General features: G+C 41.9%; 2 protein-coding genes across 2 annotated transcripts; both read left to right on the top strand.

The window, feature by feature from the left end:
- Positions 1-831: 831 nt before the first annotated feature.
- On the top strand, positions 832-2,608 carry LOC138909515 (uncharacterized). The gene is made up of 3 exons (XM_070200719.1): positions 832-1,047; positions 1,818-2,068; positions 2,155-2,608. Exons 1-3 carry the CDS (start codon positions 832-834, stop codon positions 2,606-2,608), a joined length of 921 nt encoding a protein of 306 aa, XP_070056820.1.
- A 3,298-nt stretch (positions 2,609-5,906) lies between these two features.
- On the top strand, positions 5,907-6,347 carry LOC138909514 (uncharacterized). The gene has a single exon (XM_070200718.1). It carries the CDS (start codon positions 5,907-5,909, stop codon positions 6,345-6,347), a length of 441 nt encoding a protein of 146 aa, XP_070056819.1.
- The last annotated feature ends 16,526 nt before the right edge of the window (positions 6,348-22,873 follow it).

Here is a 22,873-nt window from a genome sequence, read left to right as displayed (position 1 = left end):
CTCTGACCCAAACTTGTAGTGCTATGGTGACAAAGCCTATGGCTCAAAATCTGTCTGATCCAGGAAGCTTCACAATCCCATACACAATTGGAAGTTATGCTTTTTCTAAGGCATTATGTGATTTGAGAGTGAGTATAAACCTAATGCCTTTGGTTGTATACATGAAACTAGGAATTGGAAGAGCCAGACCGAATTCTATGTTGCTGCAATTGCCCGATCGAACAGTGAAAAGCTGATAGGAATCCTTGATGATGTGCTAGTGCAAGTGGAAAAATTATATTTTCGGCCTATTTAGTCATTCTTGATTGCCAGGTTGATGAAGAGATTCCTATAATTTTGGGAAGGACATTCTTAGCTACTGGAAGAGTTTTGATAGACTGTGAGACTAGAGAATTAAAGATGAGGTTAAACAATGAAAAGATCATCTTCAATATGCAGCAATCTATGAGGAGGCCTAGTGAGCTTGCTAATTGTTCATTAGTAGAAGCAGTTGATGTGATTTTACATGAGGAGGATGAGACTCTTCATTCTAGAGATCCATTGGAAGCATGCATAATGAACCTAGATGAGGTACACCGTGAAAACTTTGTAGAGTGGGTCTTGGCTCTTATAGGCTATGGATTCTGGAGAAGGGAACCTCAGTTTGAACTGTTACACTTAGAGGAGAGAAACATACCTTCCACCAAGCCATCAATAGAGGAACTGCAATTTTTGGAGCTTAAACAACTTCCAACCAATCTCAAGTATGCCTTCTTGGGAACCAATTCCACTTTTGATGTTATTATCTAATATGGTTTGTTAGATCTGCAGGTAGAACAACTTTTGTAGGTGATGAAGGAGTGCAAGACTGCTATTGGGTGGACTATTGCTGACATAAAAGGTATCAACCCAACTTTTTGTATGCGTAAGATTATACTGGAAGAAGGATACAAACCTTCTAGGGAACATCAAAGAAGGCTGAACTCGAATATGAAGGAAATAGTAAAGAAAGAGGCAATCAAGTGGTTAGATGCGGGAATTATTTTTTCCATCTCAGACAATAGCTGGGTTAGCCCAGTTTAATGTGTCCCAAAGAAAGGTGGGATGACTGTGGTACAAAACGAGAATAATGAGTAGATCTTAAATAGAAAAGTCATGTGTTGGTGAATCTGTATGGACTACAAAAAACTAAATAAAGCCACCCAAAAGGACAATGTTACATTTCATTCTTAGATTAGATGTTAGATAGATTGGCCGAGGAATCTCACTTTTGCTTCCTGGATGGGTACTCGGGGTATGACCAGATCTTTATTGCCCCCGAGGATAGAGAGAAAATATCATTCACCTGCCCATATGTGATTTATGCTTTTCGGAGGATGTTATTTGGCCTATGCAATGCACCCGCCACATTCTAAAGGTGCATGATGGCCATTTTTACTGATATGGTAGAAGATATTATGGAAGTGTTCATGAATGATTTCTCAGTGGTGGGAAATTCATTTGATGAATGTTTAAGAAATTTGAAAAGAGTATTAGAAAGGTGTATAGAGGCAAATCTGGTATTGAACTGGGAAAAGTGACATTTTATGGTATAGGAAGGTATAGTCTTGGGACACCTAGTATCAAGTAAAGGTATTGAGGTTGACTGTGCTAAAGTGGATGTGATAGAGAAGTTGCCACCACCCACGTCTGTCAAAGCAATAAGAAGTTTTCTTGGTCATGACGACTTGTACATGAGATTTATAAAGTATTTCTCAATAATTTCTAACCCTTTATATAAATTGCTTATAAATGATCACCCCTTTGTGTTTTCTAATGACTGTAAGGTAGCTTTTTAGGAGTTGAAGAAGAGACCGGTGACTGCACCCATTATAGTTGCATCCGACTGGGAGCAACCATTTGAACTCATATGTGATGCGAGTGACTATGCTATGGTAGCAGTCTTGGGGCAACGAAATGACAAGGTCATGCACCCCATCTACTATGCGAGTAGGACCTTGAGTGGTGCCCAGCTCAACTATATTGTGACTGACAAGGTCGTACCTAATAGATCAAAGGTAATTGTTTACACTGACCATGCTGCTCTCAGGTACTTAATCAAAAAAAGGAGTCAAAGCCACACCTGATTCATTGGGTGCTACTACTGCAAGAATTTAACTTGGAAATTTGTGACAGAAAAGGAATGGAGAACCAAGTGACATGTCACTTGTCTAGGCTTGAAGGAGCCGAAAAGAAGGTGGAGATAGAAGAGATCTCGGAGACGTTCGTGGATGAACAACCTTTGGTAGCAAGTCTGGAGGGGCCGCCATGGTATGCTGATATTGCAAATAACTTAGCAAGCGATATTGTTCCCTATGACTTGTCTTATGTGCAAAAGAAAAAGTTCCTTCGTGATGGTCGAATATACTTCTGGGATGAGCCATATTTGTTTAAATTATGTGTGGATAACATTATCCAGATATGTATCCCCGAGATAGACCAATCTTCTATTTTGCAGGCTTGTCACACATCCCCATATGGTGGCCACTTTGAAGGAGTAAGGACAGTTGCAAAGTTGTTAGAGTCTGGCTTTTACTGGCCAACCCAGTTCAAAGATACACACTTTTTGGTTAAAGGCTGTGTTGAGTGACAAAGGACGGGAAATATCTCCCATCGACATGAGATGCCTATGAATCAAATTTAGGAAGTGTTGGTGTTTGATGTGTGGGGAATAGATTTTATGGAGACATTCGTATGACTACCCAGACGATCATCTTGTGTATTGTAGCCTCGTTCCCCTGTTTATCACTTATTTTATGTTCACTTGTGTTTACATGACTTGCCGTGGTGGTTGGTTAGGTTCCGGGGATGTTTCAGAATGAATTGGGACACTTAGTCCCAAGGTTAGAACTTAAGTTGAAAGAGTTGAACGGATGTTGACTTATGAGTAAATGGCTCTGGAATGGAGTTTTGATGTTTCGTTAGCTCAATATGGTAATTTTGGACTTAGGAGTATGTCCGGATATTGATTTGGAGGCCCGTAGGTCGTTTTGGCTTGAATTGGCGAAAATTGAAAAGTTGAAGGTTTGGAAGGTTGAGAAGTTTGACCGATAGTTGACTTTGTTGATACTGGGCTCAAATTTTGGTTCCGAGAGTTTGAGTAGCTCCATTGTGACATTTATTACTTTTGTGCAAAATTTGAGTTCAATCGGAGTTGGTTTGACAGGTTTCAGCATCGATTTTAGAAGTTGGAAATCCATTAGTTTTAATAGGCTTGAATTGGGGTGCAATTCATGTTTTTGATGTTGTTTGATGCGATTTGAGGCTTCAACTAAGTTTGTATGATGTTTTAAGATATGTTGGTATATTTGGATGAGGTCTCGGGGGCCTTAGGTAAATTACATTTGGCTAATAGATCCAAAGTTAGACTTAATGCACTGTTGAAGAATTTGGGTTGCTGGTGTAACCGCATCCGTGGTGGGCTTGACCGCAGGTGCGGAAGGGGCCCGGCTTGGGGATTATCGCAGAAGCAAGTTGGGCTACGCCGAAGGGAAGTCGCTTCTACGATGGTCGTTCCACAAAAGTAGAGTTTGGCGTGATGGGCAGGAACCGCAAATGCGGATGTTTCCCACAGGTGTGGGCGCACAGGAGCTCTTGGTAGACCGCAGAAGCAGACCCGCAATAGCGGGATTTTGGCCGCAAAAGCAGCTAGTCGGTGTTTAAGTTGTCTTCACATAAATGAGACTTTTTCCGTAAAAGCGGAACCGCAGGTGCGGTAATTTAGCCCGCAGAAGCGAAAGTGCTGGGCAGTGATTTAAAATCGAGGGTTTGAGTTTTTCTTTCATTTTGGGAATTCTGGAGTGCGGACTAGGGCGATGTTTGGAGAGGTTTTCACCTAGAGTGAAGAGGTAAGTGACTTTTAATCACTTTTGTCCATAAATATTGAATACCCATTGATTATTTCACCTATTTCTCATGAATCTAAGTTAAAATTTGGGAATTTTTGGACTATGTTATTGGAGAGTGAAATTTGTGGATTAGATGGGCGATTTGTGATTGGAATTGGATGATTTTGGTATAGTTGGACTCGTAATTGAATGGGTGTTCGGAATTTATAAATTTTATCAGGTTTCGAGGTGCGAGCCCGGGGTTGACTTTTTTGGTTGACTTTTTGATTTGAGTTAAAGACCTTAGCTTTATCTTTTGGAATCACTTCCTATGGATTTTATTGATAGTATTGCATTATTTTGGCTAGATTCGGGCTTTCCAGAGATTGATACGCGCGGGAAGGGCTTGTTAAGGGAGTAATTTGGCTTACTTGAGGTAAGTATCTAATCTAAACTTGGTTGAGGCACTAGTTCCTGAATTATTCTGGGTTTTAGCCTATATGCTCACACCGGGTGTATTTATCCATGCTCGGGTTGTCCTTAGGCTATGATATGCTTGGATTTGTCTGTTAAGCTTTAAGCTATGATGTTTCTCACTTTTGTAACATTGTTGTGAACTATTTGAGCCATGTTAGAGGCTATGTAGAGGTTTAATCAATGAATGAAATTGATAAATGTTATTCTGTGATGAGATTTGCCGATTCGAGCTATGATAGAACACTTTGCATATGCCTACACTTAGCATATCACTTTTACCAGTCCAGGAGCATGAGATTTGTTAATTATTCATCACGTACATGTATTCTTGTTATTTGCTCCTGTGTGATATGATTGGACTGGGTGCCTATGATCACGCCTGGCAGATTGTATTGTTATGCTTGTGACCATGTTGGGAAAATTGTATTGTTATGCCTGCGACCATACCAGGAGGATTGTGTTGTTATGCTTGTGACCATGCTGGGCTGATTGTGTTGTTATGCCTGTAACCACGCCGGGCGGATTGTGTTATTGTACCTGTGACCACGCCAGGAAGATTATGATATTGAGCCTTTGACCATGCCCGATGGATTATGATATTGAGCTTGTGACCACACCGGGCTAGTAGCACGTTGAATTGGCCGTGCTTGCGTGTGGATATGGATCTATCCTCCTAGGATCACCCTCTCATGTTTCTGTCTTGATGGTGTGCATGCGGATATTGAGGAAATCTGATCAGTGGTTTGGTATGGAATTGGAAAGGTTGAGAAAATCTGGCCAGTGTTTGTTTGGATTTTGCATTTCATCTTACTTATAAATTTTGTGATAATTTACCTGATTTAACTGCATATCATCTCTATATGCCAAATATTGATTGAACAGAGTATTTGAGAAACTATACACATACACATAAATGTTATTTACTATGTTTAGGACTTGATTTCATTATTGCTTTGTACTTGTTAAAAAGATGAAACTGTACAGGTGATAGCTAGTATCATTTATAATTGATGCTTCTTTTACCTCATCAAGGTTAGCTACGATACTTATTGAGTACATTGGGTCGTTGTACTCATACTACACTCTGCACTTCGTGTGCAGATCCAGGTATATCTGGACGCGGTGATCGTTTGATTAGTTCTAGTACCTGCTTGGAGATCTTGAGGTAGCTTCTATGACGCCCGCAAACCTTGACTCTCATTCTTTTCATTTTATTAGTAATGTTCTATTACATAGACAGTTGTACTAGAGTTTCAAACTATGTTGATACTTAGTAGCTCATGTACTCGTTGACACCAGGTGCTGGGTTGGTTGTAGTAGAGTTTTAGTTACTTTTATCAGTTATTGAGTTTTTCCGTTGTTGAGTTTATGAAACCTATTTCATTCAAATGTTTAGCTATTATATGATTGTCGGCTTGCCTAGTAAGTGTGTTAGACGCCATCACGACTGGTTGAGATTTTGGATCATGATAGTTCGTCAGCTCATATGGTAACAAGTATATCCTTGTAGCAGTGGAATATGTCTAGAAATGAGTGGACGTTGTGGAACTCCCTGCAAATGATGCAAAGGAAGTCATTAGTTTCATGAGAAGGAACATTTTCACCCGGTTTGGCACTCCAAGGGGAATAACTAGTGACAGTGGCACTCACTTCTGCAACCGATCCTTCACAAAGCTATTAGAAAAGTATGGAGTTGACCACAAGGTGGCCACTCCGTATCACCCGCAAACAAGTGGGCAAGTGGAGGTATCGAACAGAGAGATAAAGAATGTGTTGACAAAGATAGTAAATGCTATAAGAACAGATTGGTCAAGGAAGTTGGATGATGCACTCTGGGCTTACCGCACTGCATTCAAGACCCAAATCGGTATGTCGCTGTATAAATTGGTATTTGATAAGGCATATCACTTGCCAGTGGAGTTGGAGCATAGAGCTTTATGGGCGTTGAGAATATTGAATCTTCATATTGAAGCTGTGGGAAAAAGTAGGGTTACAAAGTTGCATGAACCTAATGAATTCCGTTAACACTCATTTGAAAGCACCAGGCTGTACAAAGAGCGAATGAAGATAATGCATGATAAGAACATTCTCGACCGTAATTTTAGGCCTAGAGATGCAGTGTTATTGTATAATTCGAGTTTGAGACTATTTTTGGGCAAATTGAAATCGAGATGGTTGAGACCATTTTGTATGGTAGAGGCAATTCCCTCGGGAGTAAAGGATGTGGAATCGAAGGATGGAATTAACAAGTTTAGAGTCAATGGGCAAAGATTGAAGCACTATCAAGGCATGATTGGGGAAGAATGAGTGATCTCAACCATTTACTTGAAGGATCCTTGACAAGGAAGAAACAACGTCGCATCGCGATGTTAAATCAGGTACTTCATGGGAGGAAACCCATGGTTATGTTGTATTCGCTAGGCCGCAACATTAAGTAAGGCGCTCATTGGGAGGCAACCCAATTCATAGAGTAGTTTAACTTAATTTATTTTATTTTTATTTTTGGTTTGTGAGCGCTAATGAGTTGATCTTCTATGAATTTTGGTTGTTTTAATAGATACAAATGAGATATAATTGAAGGATGTAATCGGGAGCACAATAAGGAGTTCAAAACACATAACAATGTCAAATATAGAGTGCAAAATCACATAATCACGCCCTAGAGAGTGCCTAGTGAGGTCTTAACTTCGTCGCAGAGCTGAGCTCCAACTCGCCAAACACCCCGTGCCGCGACCTTCCCCCCCCGCCCCTCCCCTCGCATCATATGCCCAACGGTGAGAAGAGTCTCACGTCCTAGATCACGAGGCCCAGGTAAGTCTCTTCCCTCTTTGTCTTTCACATACACACACACATTCTGTTACCCCCCCTCCCCCCGCGCTCACAGCACACAGAACCCCTTAAACAATATAGGATTGACATTATTATTGCTTGTGCGAGTGTTTGCAAGCTATTCCCAAGCCGATTTCAGAGGGTGGGGATATCCCTCACCCACACAAGATCTTATACAGACCTAGTATGCACCAAGTGTTCGATAAAATGCCTCGAAGGAAAATTTCATCCCAATAAGAGCCTGAGTCTCCGGGATTGATACACTAATAGTTCGTGAGCTTACCTAGCATGAAATTTTAAATGTGGGATGGCTCATACCAGTCGGGGTATATTGATTAAAGTATGGTGGATACATTGTGATTGTGTGAGCGAGTTGCTTTCAGGATTTGAATATGCTTTATGGTACAAGGTGAAGTCAGAGTAACCTTGAATGAATTGACGAACCCTGTGATAACATTTTAAGTGTGGTGCCATTATGACCACTTTATACCATGATTCATGGTATCACAGTTTGACTATTGATGATGAGAATGAGTGGGAGGTTGCTGATAGAGACTTCTATGCTGCGGAGGAAGATGAGGAGTGACTAGGGAGTTTCTTTACCACCCTTCTTAATTTTATTTGCTTTCATATGCTCTGAGGACATTATATGAATTAAGTGTGGGGTGGGAGATTCCCGTTGGTTGGTAAATAGTATATTAGTACCTCTTAGCTTCTTCTTATTATTTTTTGTAGTCTAGCTTTAGATTAGCTTCTTGTCTTTCTATTTTGGCATTGCTTAGTTAGATAAAAATAAAAAAAATACAAAAATATGGAAAAATGAACAAAAAAACATAGAAAAAGATTAGACTTTTTCCGATGATGGATCTCCTAGGCAGTTGTTTTTGAGGGATTAACGTCTAAATAAAAATTCAAAAATATGTCATTTTCCTTTTAGGTAGCAATAATCCCCTATAAGTTTTCTTTGTGCCTCGGTTCTTTTTCATGGGATGTATTTTGAATCGGGTAGTTATTTTATTTAGAGTATTAGAGTTAAGTAATGAATGGAGGAAGAAAGATGAGATTCCTAGTTGCCTTTGACTTGTTTGATGGTAGAATATTTAGGCTTTGGCATGTGTCGTATCTTCTCTATGTTTATAACTGTTCATGATGCATTTATGAATTCGATCGCATGTTTTGTGACGCCTATGTCTCGTTTTCTTGACTTGTGTTCACTTTGTGCCAAATGCTTAATATCTCTTGGCTCCGTGAATACTTCCCTTAGTCCGAGAGTTGAAATGAGACCATCCTTAGAGAGTCATGTGCCATGTTTGGTGAGATTTTTGTATAGTCCATGATATTGCATTTGAGTCTAGAAGTATCCTGACATGTGAGGTTAAACAAAATTTTGGGTGATGCTCGGTTTGAAAAATAACTTTAGGCTTCCTTTGATCTTTTTGAGCTTAATGTCTATCACAAATAAAATTATCCCTAGTTAAGCCTTTTGAGCCTATAAACTTTTATTTGGCAACCACATTACAAGCAAATACCCTTTTTGTTTTTAATTGATATTATTTTAATCTTTTTACCTCTTAAACAACTTAAATTGTAAGATAAGCGCAAAAGGATGTAAGAAAGGCACTTGGATGGTTTTTGAGTGGAACCAATGAAAGGAAAAAAGGTGCACGTGTATTTTAAAGAATACACCACTAGTAGGGATTATAATTAAAAAAAATTGCTATTGAAAAGAAAAGAAAAAAATAGAAAAAATCCATAAAAATTAAAAAATAAATATATATAGATAAAAATATGTCATCTTATCCTTGCTAGTGGGTATATATTAACGTGGTACTTAAAGAAAGAGTGAACATTTTGGGGGTGATATTGTTTGTAGAATTGAAGTTGAGATTGAAGAATATGTGAATAAAGTTGATTATGTGATGTATTAAAGAGCTTAGGAGGGTGACTCACTTTTTCTAAATATATCCTACCCGTCCCTTAGCCCACATTACAACCATAAAAAAGTCCTAATTGATTTTAGATTGAGCAAGCCTACTTTAACGACCCGGCCGGTCGTTTTGAGTGTTTTAGCCCCGATACCCTATTTATTGCCTCCTCTATGCTACATTGTGATTATGTGACTTTCCGGGGTGTTTGACTTTTGGTTTCGGGTGAGTTCCGGAGTGAAATGGGACACATAGTCCCTAAGTTGGAGTCCTAAGTTATTAGAGTTGACCGTAGTTTGACTTTTGTGAAGATGACTCCGGAATGGAGCTTTGATGGTTCCAATAGCTCCATATGGTGATTTTTCAGTTAGGAGCGTGTCCGGATGTTGATTTGGAGGTCCATAGGTCATTTCGTCAATAAGTGGCGAACGTTGGAAAGTTGAAGGTTTAGAAGGTTGGAAAGTTTGTCGGGGAGTTGACTTTATTGATATCGGGGCCGGATCCTGATTCTGGAAGTTGGAATAGGTTCGTAATGTCATTTATGACTTGTGTGCAAAGTTTGAAGTCAATCGGAGTTGTTTTGGTATGAATCGACATAAGTTTTGGAATTCGGAAGTTCATAAGTTTTTTAGGCTTGAATCGATGCACTATCCATGATTCTAATGTTGTTTGATATGATTTGACGCTTCGAGCGTGTTCGTATGATATTTTCGGACTTGTTGGTATGTTTGGTTGAGGCCCAGGGGGCTTTGGGTGTGATTCAGACCTTGTTCGGCGCATTTCAGAACCTTAAGGAATTGTTGAAGCTGCTGAATTTCCTGATATTTGGTTTCCTTCATCGCATTCACGAGAGAGGTCTCGCGTTTGCGAAGGGTATCTGGGAGGAAGGAGAGGATTTTTCTTTGCGTTCGCGAAGATTGCCACAGATTCGCGAAGGTGTAAGAAGTTGTTCACCGCGTTCGCATATGAGGAGTCGCATTCGCGTAGGCTTGGGTTCAGTGTTCATCGCGTTCGCGAAGAGGATTTTAGCAGTTGTGTATTTTTGTGCATCACGAACTCAAGGCTCATTCCGCTTTTGCGTTGAAGGAATCGTTGGATAGCAAATTTAAGTTTCAAAGTCGAGGGTTTATTTCATATTTCATATTTCATATTTCATATTTTGGACTTAGAGAGCTCGGTGGGGAGGAAAATTTCGGGAGATTTTTAGAGATATTAATGGGGTAAGAATTGTTAATTTCATCATCTAATTAGGGATTTGAGTTGGAAAATTGGGGGAAAATGGTAGAAACGTCTTAGGCTAAAATTTGAGGATTTGAAAGGCGATTTGAGGCTGGATTTGAGTAATTCTTGTATGGTTGAGGGAAACGCTTACTAGTGGATTGATTTAGCGTGATCTGAGGTAAGTGACTTGCCTAACCCCTTGTGGGGGAATTTCCCCTTGGGATTGGTATTGTTTGTGATAATTGTGATGTGTGGAAGCCGTGTACGCAAGGTGACGAGTGTGTACATGGGCTAAATGTAGAAATTACCGATTTTAGCTATGTAGATTCCTTTCATGCCTTAATTGAGTTATCTTAACATGTTATATTCATCATTCTTAGTCTATTTTCACATGTCTACTTGTCTTATTCTCTTACATGCTAATTGCCCTCATGTTTAGTTGAAGTTCTTGTTTCCTTTATTCCGTATTCATTACTTAATTATTGAGCTCTTTACTTGAAGTTGTTAAATCGTGGAATATCTTGTTGTTGAAATTGGTATTGAGAAATAAAGGCCGTGTGTAACGACCCGGCCTGTCGTTTAGAAAGTTGTAACCCCGTTTCCCCATTTTCTTCTTCTTTTGTGTTCTACAACTACTATATGACTTACCAGGTTAGTTGGTTTAGGTCCGGAGTGAATTGAGAGTGAATTGAGACACTTAGTCTCTTAATTAAAATCTTAAGCTGGAAAAGTCGACCGGATATTGAATTATGTGTAAACTACCTCGGATTGGATTTTGATGGTTCCGTTAGATCCGTTGGGTGATTCTGGACTTAGGAGCCTGTCCGGATTGTGATTTGGAGGTCGGGAGTAGAATTAGGCTTGAAATGGCGAAAGTCAAATTTTTGTGAAGTTTGACAGGGGGGTTGACTTTTTGATATCGAGGTCGGATTCTGATTCCGGAAGTTGCAGTAGGTTAGTGGGGTCATTTGTGACTTGTGTGCAAAATTTGAGGTCAATAGGTTTCGACGTCGTTTGTAGAATTTGGAAATTTCAAAGTTCATTAGGCTTAAATCCGTGTGTAATTCGTGTTTTGATGTTGTTTGAGGTGATTTGAGGATTCGACTAAGTTCTTATGATGTTTTGGGACTTGATGGTTGGTTGAGGTCTCGGGGGGCCTCAGATGAGTTTCGGGTGGTTAACAGATCATTTTTTGACATTAGTTGATGGCTGATGTCTGCTGCTGTATTTTTCTGGTTTCCTCTTACGCGTTCGCGAGAGGAGCCTCGCATTCGCGAAGGGTGTTAGTGAGCTGGGAATTTTCTTCTTTGCGCGTTCGCAAAGAAGAGGATGCGGACGCGAAGGTGTGGTCTGTGTGTGCATCACGAACGAGGGAGTGGTGTCGTGTTCGCGAAGAGGAGTGAGGCAGCTAGGGAACCCCAACCTTTTGGTCTACGCGTTCGCGATGCATGTGTCGCGTTCGCGAGGCATGTGTCGCGTTCGCGAAGGTCAGAGTTGGTAAAGCATCGCGTTCGCGAAAAGTTAAACTGGGAGGCAATCAAATTGGTCTACGCGAGCACGAGAGGATGGTCACGTTCGCGAAGAAGGAAATCTGGGAAATAATATTTAATTTCAAAAATGAGGGTTTGAACCCATTCTTCATATTTTGAGCTAGAGACCACGGATTTAGGAGATTCTTGAAGGGATTTTCATGGAGTTGATTGGGGTAAGTGATTCTTATTTGTTTTTGGCTAAATTCCATGATTATGTCTTGAATTCCATCATCTAATTTGTGATTTGGGGTGGAAAATTGGGAAACAAAAGAGGAAGTGTTCTTGAGTTAAACTTTTGAGATTTTGAATGGGATTTTGTTATCGGATTTGACTAAATTTGGTATAGTTAGACTCGTGAGTGAATGGTCTTTCGGGTTTTGTGACTCTTGTCGAATTTTGAGACGTGGGCCTGGGGGTCGGGTACGGGTTGATTTCGGAGTTTTGGCTATAATATAGTACTTTTCTTGCGGAATTGGTCCCTTTAGCATATATTGACTGTATCATACTACTTGTGGCTAGATTCGGGACGTTTGGAGACCGATTTGAGAGGCAAAGGCATTTCAAAGTAGAGTTTTGCTCGGTTTGAGGTAAGTAACACTTTCAAACTTGGTCCTGAGGGTTGGAAACCCTGAATTTTGTGTTATGTGATTGGTATTGAGGTGACGCATATGCCAAGTGACAGGCGTGTGGGTGTGCACCATGAGAATTGTGACCTGGTTGATTCCATGGCACCGTATAGTGACTCTATCTTGTTGATATCCGTGTTTTCATCATATGATAAAGTAATTGAGCTGTCAATCATGTTAGATATCATGTCTAGGCTTTATGCCAGTATTGTTGGGACCTGTAGTGATCATTTCTTGCTGTCATCTCACTGATTTCATCGATATTTTGTAATCAGTCATGTTCATGTATTTCATATCATATCTCAGTCTCAGTTGTTATTTATTGATACATCATATCATTGTTTCGGGCTAGTTTTCATGACATTGTGAGCTCGTGAATGAGACTGGAGAGATTGATGACTGAGTGAGGCCGAGAGTCTGATCATGAGTGACAGTTATGGGATCGGGCTGCATGCTGCAGCGGTTATACTGAGTTGTGATAACGCTTGGGCTGTAGGAGCCCCTTCAGAGTCTGTACACACCCCCAATGAGTGCGGTTGATATTATTGAGGGATGGATCTTCCCTGGATACAGATCTTGTCTGAGGTACTTGATACCTAGAGATGGATCTTGTCCATAGGGCTGGATTGTCCTTCCTCGGTATTGGGTGACTGATGGTCAGTGATTTATATATTCCGGGATGGATCTTCCTTCGGCCTATGAGCCATATACAGTATCGAGTGGTTGAGCATTTGAGAGCGTGATCACATGAGGCTATCAGCCTGGTGTATCACATACGATTTGTGCATTGGCGTGTAAAAGTAGAAGAGATATATTCTTCACACTGTTCAGACTTGATCTACTTTACTGTTCTAAACTATCTATTTAACTTGAAAGCATGCCTACATTCTGCACAGTTATTTCTATTTTATCTGTACTAGTTGAGTTCGTCACTACCTTTCAGTCTAAAGGTTGGACTTGTTACTTACTGAGTTGGATGTACTCACGTTACTCCTTGCACCTCGTGTGTAGATCCAGACGCTTCTGGTCACGATGGCTGCTGATTGAGGATTCAGAGTTCAGAGACTATCGAGGTAGCTGCATGGCATTCGCAGGCCTTGACTCTCCTTCTTCATCTCTATTTGTGTTTCAGTTTTTATTCTCAAGACATTGTAGTAGACTGTATTCTGACATATATGCTCATGTACTCGGTGACACCCCGATCTTTGGGAGGGGTTCTTATTGAGTTGTGGTTTTATTTTGTTTTTTAATGGTTTCTTAAATATTAACTGCTTCCGTTAATTTTTAAAGCTTTTATTTGGTTGAACTGGCTGAGTAGTTGGCTTGCCTAGTTCCATGATAGGCGCCATCACGACGGTTAGTTTTGAGTCATGATAAGTTGGTATCAGAGCCTAGGTTACATAGGTCTCACGAGTCATGAGTAGGTTTAGTAGAGTCTTATGGATCGGTACGGAGACATCTGTACTTATCTTCGAGAGGCTACCGAACCCTTAGGAAATTCCATATTCTTGAATTCTTGTCGAGCGAATCTTTTGATTCTGGTTATTAAACTTATGTTATTCTATTCGCTCACAGATGGTAAGGACACATACTATTGGGCAGCATGGACAACCACCAGTCAGGGCCGCGAGAGGCCGGAGTCGCGGTAGAGGCCGTGGTAGGGGCAAAGGTGCAGCTCGCACAATAGCTAGGGTAGCACCTGCAGATCCACTAGTTGCCCCAGTTCAGGATCAGGTCCCAGTTGCGGATGCACCAGTGGGACCAGCTCAGGCACCAACTGTGCCCATTGTGATTCCAGGCCTTCAGGAGGCCTTAGCTCATATTCTGACTGCGTGCATCAGTCTTGCTCAGGCGATCTCTGTTCCAGATGCAACAGCCACTTCTCAGGCCGGGGGAGGTGCTCGGACTCCCATCGCCCGCACACCAGAGGAGGTGGTATAGGGACTCCAGACACCGGGGGTACCACCAGCCCATCTTGTTGCAGCCACTTAGGACTATGTGGTTCCTGTCATGCCTGATGATGAGCAGCGTAGATTGGAGAGGTTTGGGAGACTGCATCCTCCATCTTTCAGTGGTACAGAGGGAGAGGATGCACATGGCTTCTTGGATAAGTGCTAGAGGATACTCCGTACAATAGGTATTCTATAGACCAGTGGGGTCTATCAATACCTTTCTGTTCTCTAGGGCTGCCTTCCATTGGTGGGAGGCTTACGAGAGGCGTAGGCTGGTCGGTGCAGCAGCCATTACATGGCAGGAGTTCTCCGTTCTCTTCCGGGAGAAGTTTGTGCCTTAGTCTCGCAGAGAGGAGCTGCGTAGGCAGTTTTAGTAGCTTCGTCAGGGTGATATGTCCATGATGTAGTATGAGATGAGATTTTCTGAGTTGGCCCGTCATGCTGTCTGGTTGGTTCCCACAGACAGGGAAAGGATTAGGAGGTTCATAAATGGCATCACTTTTCAACTGCGATTGCTTATGACTAGAGATAGAGTGTCTGGTGCTACTTTTGATGAGGTTGTCGACATTTCTAGTGAAATTGAGATGGTTCGTAGCTAGGAGCGGGTTGAGAGGGAAGGAAAAAGGCATTGTGGATAGGTTGGATTCAACAGTGTTCCTTCTAGGGGTCAGTTCTACCACGATAGGGGTCATCCTTACAGGCACGCTCAGACGGGTCGTCTAGTTCACCGTGGTGCATCATCCATCTATAGTTCATATAGTTATCATCAGGGCCAGTCATCTTTCAGTGCCCTACCAGTTCAGAGTTCATCCCATGCACCTTCAGTTCAGAGCTCATCAACACCAGGTTCTTCTAGCATGTAATCTGGTGCTCGGGGTCCTCTCCAATCCCCACCGCCATTTGTAGGGAGGGGTTGTTTTGAGTGTGGAGATATGGGTCACATCAACAGGTATTGTCCCGCCTTACGGGAGGTCCAGGTCAGTAGATGAGTCAGCCTACGACTTCAGCTCCCGTTACTTCACCGCCCGCTCAGCCAGCTCGGGGTGGAGCTCAGCCAGTTAGGGGTCGCCCTAGAGGGGGAGGCCGATCAGGTGGTGGTCAGGCCCAATTCTATGCTATTCCTGCCAGACCAAATGCCATTGCTTCGGATGCTGTGATCACATGTATTGTCTTAGTTTGCCACAGATGCCTCTGTATTATTTGACCCTGGTTCCACCTATTCATATGTATCATCATATTTTGCTCATTATCTGGATATGCCCTATGAGTCTTTAGCTTCATCTGTTCATGTATATATGCCGGTAGGCGATACTACTATTGTGGACTGTGTGTATCGATCGTGTGTAGTGACTATTGGGGGATTGGAGACAAGAGTTGATCTCTTACTGCTTAGTATGATTGATTTCGATGTGATATTGGGTATGGATTGGTTGTCTCCATGTCATTCTATTTTAGACTTTCACGCTAAGACTGTGACATTGGCGATGCCGGGGTTGCCGAGGGTTGAGTGGAGCGGCTCTATAGACTATGTTCCCAGTAGAGTGATCTCATACTTGAAGGCTCAGCAGATGGTTGAGAAGGGTTGTCTATCTTATCTGGCCTTTGTGAGGGATGTTAGTGTAGAGACCCCTGCTATTAATTCTGTTCTGGTGGTACGAGATTTCCCGGATGTGTTTCCTACAGACTTGCCAGACATGCTGCCTGACAGGGATATTAATATCGGTATTGATTTGGTGCCGGGAACTCAGCCCATTTCTATTCCACTATATCGTATGGCACTGACGAAGTTGAAGGAATTGAAGGAACAACTTCAGGAACTCCTAGATAAGGGGTTTATTCGGCCTAGCGTGTCACCTTGGGGTGCACCAGTTCTATTTGTGAAGAAGAAGGATGGTACTATGAGGATGTGCATTGATTATAGGCAGTTGAACAAAGTCACAATCAAGAACAAGTATCATTTGCCACGTATTGATGATCTATTTGACCAGCTTCAGGGAGCAAAGGTGTTCTCCAAGATTGATTTGAGGTCAGGGTATCACCAGTTGAACATTCGGGATCGGATATTCTTAAGACAACTTTTAGGACCCGTTATGGTCATTATAAGTTTCTTGTGATGTCTTTTGGGCTAACCAACGCCCCAAAAACGTTCATGCATCTGATGAACAATGTGTTTCAGCCTTATCTCGACTCGTTTATTATTGTATTCATTGATGATATCCTGGTGTACTCTTGTAGCCAGGAAGAGTATGCCCAACATTTGTGGATCGTGTTGCAGCGGTTGAGGGAGGAGAAGCTTTATGCTAAGTTCTCTAAGTGTCATTTTGGCTCAGTTCAGTGGCATTCTTTGGGCACGTGGTGTCCAGTGAGCGTATTCAGTTAGATCTGAGGAAGATAAAGGCGGTTCAGAGTTGCCCAAACCATCCTTAGCTACAAAGATTCAAAGCTTTCTTGGTTTGGCTGGTTATTACCTTCGGTTCATGTAGGGTTTCTTGTCTATTCCATCACCCTTGACCAAATTGACCCAAAAGGGTGCTCCTTTCAGGTGGTCGGATGAGTGTGAGGAGAGCTTTCAGAAGCTCAAGACTGCCTTTACCACGAGTCCAGTTCTAGTTCTACCATCAACTTCTGGTTCTTATACAGTATATTGTGATGCTTCTCGGATCGGTATTAGGTGTGTTTTGATGCAGAAAGGTAGAGTGATTACTTATGCTTTGCACCAATTGAAGCCCCCATGAAAAGAACTATCTTGTCTACAACCTTGCGTTAATAGCTATTGTTCATGCCTTGAAGATCTGGCGGCACTATTTGTATGGTGTCCATTGTGAGATTTACACCGATCACCGGAGTTTGCAGCATCTGTTCAAATAGAAGGATCTTAACTTGCGTCAGCGGAGGTAGTTGGAGCTTCTTAAGGACTATGATATCACCATTTTATACCATCCCGGGAAGGCCAATGTGGTGGCCGATGCCTTGAGTCACCGGGCGGAGAGTTTAGGGAGCTTAGCATATCTTCTAGCAGTAGAGAGACCATTGGCATTGGATGTTCAGGCCTTAGATAACCGGTTTGTTAGATTGGATATTTCTGAGTCGAGTCGAGTATTGGCTTGTGTGGTTTCTCGGTCTTCCCTTTATGATCGTATCAGGGATCGTCAATATGATAACCCCCACTTGCTTTTCCTTAAGGACACGGTCCATCACGGTGATGCTAAGGAGGTCACTATTGGGGATGATGATGCATTGAGAATGTAGGGCAGGCTTTGTGTGCCTAATGTAGATGGTTTGCATGAGTTGATTCTCTAGGAGGCTCATAGTTCGCGGTATTCTATTCATCCAGGTGCCGCGAAGATGTATAAGGACTTGAGACAACAGTACTGGTAGAGGAGAATGAAGAAGGACATAGTGGAGTATGTGGCTCGGTGTCTAAATTGCCAGCAGATGAAGTATGAGCATCAGTGACCAGGTGTGTTGCTTCAGAAATTAGAGATTCCGGAGTGGAAATGGGAGAGGATCACTATGGATTTCATTGTTGGGCTTCCACGGACTTAGCAGAAGTTTGATGCAGTTTGGGTGATTGTGAAAGGCTGACCAAGTCAGCTCATTTCATTCCTGTGATGACTACCTATTCTTTCGAGTAGCTGGCTCGAGTGTATATCCGCGAGATCGTCAGGCTTCATGGTGTACCGGTATCTATCATCTCTGACCGAGGTACGCAGTTTACATCATGGTTCTAGAGGGCCGTACACCATGAGTTGGGTACTCGAGTGGAGTTGAGCACAATATTTCAACCTCAGATGGATGGACAGTCCAAGCGCACTATTTAGATATTAGAAGATATGCTCCGTGCGTGTGTGATGGAGTTTAGGTGTGCGTGGGATCAGTTCTTACCACTAGTGGAGTTTGCCTATAACAATAGTTATCAGTCGAGCATCCAGATGGCACCGTATAAGGCTCTGTATGGTAGGCGGTGTAGGTCTCCAGTGGGTTAGTTCGAGCCGGGCGAGGCTAGATTATTAGGTACAGATTTGGTTCAGGATGCTCTAGCAAAGGTTAAGGTGATTCAGGATAGACTGCGCACAGCACAGTCCAGACAGAAGAGTTATGCGGATCGGAAGGTTCGTGATGTTGCATTCATGATTGGAGAGCGGGTCCTGCTCCGGGTGTCACCATGAAGGGTGTTTTGAGGTTCGGAAAGAAGGACAAGTTGAGCCCGAGGTTTATCGGCCCATTTGAGGTGTTACGACGTATTGGGGAGGTTGCTTATGAGCTTGCCTTGCCTCCTAGTCTAGCAGGAGTTCATCCAGTATTCCATGTTTCTATGCTCCGGAAGTATCACGGCGATCCGTCTCACCTGTTGGATTTCAGCTCAGTCCAGTTAGACAAGGATTTATCTTATGTTGAGGAGCCGATGGCGATCTTGGATAGGCAAGTTTGAAAGTTGAGGTCGAAGAATATTGCTTCTGTGAAGGTCCAGTGGAGGGATTAGCCAGTCGAGGAGGCGACTCGGGAGACCGAGCAAGATATACGCAGCAGTTATCCTCTTCTTTTCACCACTTCAGGTATGTCTATATACTTATTCGAGGACGAACGTTTGTTTAAGAGGGGGAGGATGTAACGACCCGGCCGGTCGTTTTAAGAGTTGTAGCCCGGTTTCCCCATTTTCTGCTTCTTTTGTGTTCTACAGTTGCTATATGACTTATCGGGTTAGTTGGTTTGGGTCCGAAGTGAATTCAGATTGAATTGAGACACTTAGTCTCTTAATTGAAATCTTAAGCTGGAAAAGTCGACCGAATGTCAACTTATGTGTAAACGACCTTGGATTGGAAGTTTGATAGTTCCGTTAGCTCCATTGGGTGATTCTAGACTTAGGAGCGTGTCCGGATTTTGATTTAGAGGTCGGGAGTAGAATTAGGCTTGAAATGGCGAAAGTCGAATTTTTAGAAAGTTTGACCGGGGGGTTGACTTTTTGATATCAGGGTCGAATTCCAATTCTGGAAGTTGTAGTAGGTTCATGGGGTCATTTGTGACTTGTGTGCAAAATTTGAGGTCAATCGGACGTGATTTGATAGGTTTCTACGTCGTTTGTAGAATTTGGAAATTTCAAAGTTCATTAGGCTTCAATCCGTATGTAATTCGTGTCTTGATGTTGTTTGAGGTGATTTGAGGGCTCGATTAAGTTCGTATGATATTTTGAGACTTAATGGTATGTTTGGCTGAGGTCCCGGGGGCCTCGGGTGAGTTTCGGGTGGTTAATGGATCATTTTTGGACCTTGGTTGATGGCTGATGTTTGCTGCTGTGTTTTTCTGGTTTCCTCTTATGCGTTCGCGAGAGGAGCCTCGCATTCGTGAAGGGTGTTTTGTGATCTGGGAATTTTTGTTCTGCATGTTAGCGAAGAAGAGGACACGAACGTGATGGTGTGGTCTGTCTGTGCATGCGAATGCGGGAGTGGTGTCGCATTCGCGAAGATGAGTGAGGCAGCTGGGGAACCCCAGCCTTTTGGTCTACGCGTTTGCGAGACATGGGTCGCGTTCGCGAAGGTCATAGTTCGTAATGCATCGCATTTTCGAAGCGTTGATCGCGTTCGCGATGAAGGAAATCTGGGCAACAGTATTTAATTTCAAAAATGAGGGTTTGAACCCATTCTTCTTATTTAAGCTAGAGACCACTGATTTGGGCGATTCTTGAAGGGATTTTCGTGGAGTTGATTGGGGTAAGTGATTCTTACTTGGTTTTGGCTAAATTCCATGATTATGTCTGTAATTCCATCATCTAATTTGTGATTTGGGGTGGAAAAGTGGGAAAATAGTAGAGGAAGTGTTCTTGAGTTAAACTTTTGAGATTTTGAATGGGATTTTGTTATCGAATTTGAGTAAATTTGGTATGGTTAGACTCGTGAGTGAATGGGCTTTCGGGTTTTGTGACTCTTGTCAAATTTTGAGATGTTGGCCCGGGGGCCGGGTACAGGCCGATTTCGGAGTTTTGGCTATAATATAGTACTTTTCTTGTGGAATTGGTCCCTTTAGCCTATATTGACTATATTGTACTACTTGTGGCTAGATTCAGGACGTTTGGAGACCGATTTGTGAGGCAAAGGCATTTCAGAGTAGAGATTTGCTCGGTTTGAGGTAAGTAACACTTTCAAACTTGGTCCTGAGGGTTGGAAACCCCGAATTTTGTGTTATGTGATTGGTATTGAGGTGACGCACATGCCAAGTGTCGGGCGTGCGGGCGTGCACAGTGAGAATTGTGACCCGGTTGATTCCATGGCACCGTAAAGTGACTCTATCTTGTTGATATCCGTGTTTTCATCATATGATAAAGTAATTGAGGTTTCAATCATGTTAGATATCATGTTTAGGCTTTATGCTAGTACTGTTGGGACCCCTAGTGGTCGTTTCTTGCTGTCATCTCACTGATTTCATTGATATTTTGTAATCAGTCATGTTCATGCATTTCATATCATATCTCAGTCTTAGTTGTTACTTATTGATACATCATATCATTGTTTCGGGCTAGTTTTCATGACATTGTGATCTTTCTCTATTTGCTGTACTTGTCTTTGGTTGTTTTGTTTCCTTAACATGTCAAATCCTTGTTTCCTTCCGTGATGTATTATTTGCCTTGATTCTATGTAGCTTACTTTTGGTATGCTCCTTACCTGTTTTATTTCCTTGTCATTATTATTATATTGTTAAATCTTTCGTCCTGTTTCTTATTATTTCCAGTAGGGCCTTAACCTGACCTTGTCACTCATCTACCGAGGTTAGACGTGGCACTTACTGGGTACCATTATGGTCTACTCATGCTACGCTTATGCACATCCTTTTGTGCAGATCCAGGTACTTCCTATCAGTCCCGACACCAGTGAGCTGAATTCGCATTTGGAGACTTCAAGGTACACCTGCCTGCGTCTGCAGGCCTTGGAGTCACCTCCTATCAATTTCTATATTTTTCCTTCTTTACTAGAGACAATTGTATAAGGGTGACTTTGATATTGGCATAGAGTTTGTGACTTGTATTTCTCCGGGTTTTGGGCTATTGTATATACACAGAGTTATATTAGTTTTTGGGTTCTGAGATATTTAAATTACTGTTTCAGTTATTTCCGCATGTTTGTTAGGCTTACCTAGTTTTAGAGACTAGGTGCCATCACGACATCCTACAGAGAGAAATTGGGGTCGTGACACCTAGATTAGTAGAAGTTTATACAAAGGACAAGCCTATGGTACCGTTTGCATGCATGTGACTTATTTGTGAGAGTGAGAGATTTCTTTGATGTATGTAAATCTTTACACTATATTTTGAGCATGAGTTTCGACTGTGTGGAGTCAACTTACTTTCTTTGATTTTGTTATGAGGTCACATGGCTTCACGAGGGATAGAGGTTACATGATTAGACTTTTCTACGATGTTGAGTGTTCAAGCCATGAGTGCATTATGACATTGAGTCAGTATTTGAGGCTCGCATTGCTATGTCATGTTGTATCTGTTTTGAATATTTTGGCGTATGGCATGAGTTAAAGGGAAGAGTGTGTGAATGCATATGCTAAAGTTTAATTGCTACTATCAACCATACTCATTGGTGTAGTGTGCCAAAACATGTGTTAAAATGTTCAAGCATGATGTAAAATGTTGGTTTATTTGAGGATGAGCAATGTTTAAGTGTGGGGGTATTGATGCAAGTCCAATATTTTATATTTATATCGTTATTTACCCTATGCTTTACTTGAATATGCTAAAGATTTGTGCTATATTTGTAATGACCCGATATGTCGTTTTGAGTACTAGCCTTAATTTTCGTATTCCAAGACCTCTCGTAGCTTCATTTGATGTTTATTGATTTGCATGCGGGGTCCGTATCATTTTTCGGAATGTTTTTACGTGGTATTTTAAAGAAAATGTGATTTTTGACTTAAAATGAGATTTGGGTTGACCACCGTCAACATTCTTGGTAAACGACCTTGGATCCGTAAAGTTTTTACGATTTCGGTAGGTTTGTATGATATTTTGGACTTGTACTCACGTTTGGTTGGGGTCCAGGATGACTCGAGCCCATTATGTGAAAGTTGGCAAAAAGTTGAGTTTTAGATTGAATTTAGAGTTTTGATGATCGATTCTTGTTATTCGATGTTATTTGGATTATTTGAGGTAGAGAGCAAGTTTTTACAATGTTATTACACTTGTGTGCATGTTCGGTTTGGAGCTCGAGCAGCTCAGATGAGTTTCAGATGCATTGCGAAATAGTTCGGAACTGCTGGTGCCCAACAATTGCTGATGTCCAGTTGCAGGTCTCGCAATTGCGAGAACCTAGTAGGAATTGCGAGCCTCGCATTTGCGATATCAGGTTCGCAAATGCGAAAATGGGCCGAGGGATGGTACTTCACATTTGCGAATGATTGTTTGCTTTTGAGAACTGAGTTGGGACCTCATTTCGATCTCAGAGTCACATTTGCGACACAATGCCTAGG

Source organism: Nicotiana tomentosiformis, chromosome 4 (assembly GCF_000390325.3).
Source record: "Nicotiana tomentosiformis chromosome 4, ASM39032v3, whole genome shotgun sequence".
Classification (NCBI taxonomy): domain Eukaryota; kingdom Viridiplantae; phylum Streptophyta; class Magnoliopsida; order Solanales; family Solanaceae; genus Nicotiana; species Nicotiana tomentosiformis.
Note: the sequence above shows the minus strand (reverse complement) of the source record. Positions and strands in the feature narration are given on the sequence as shown.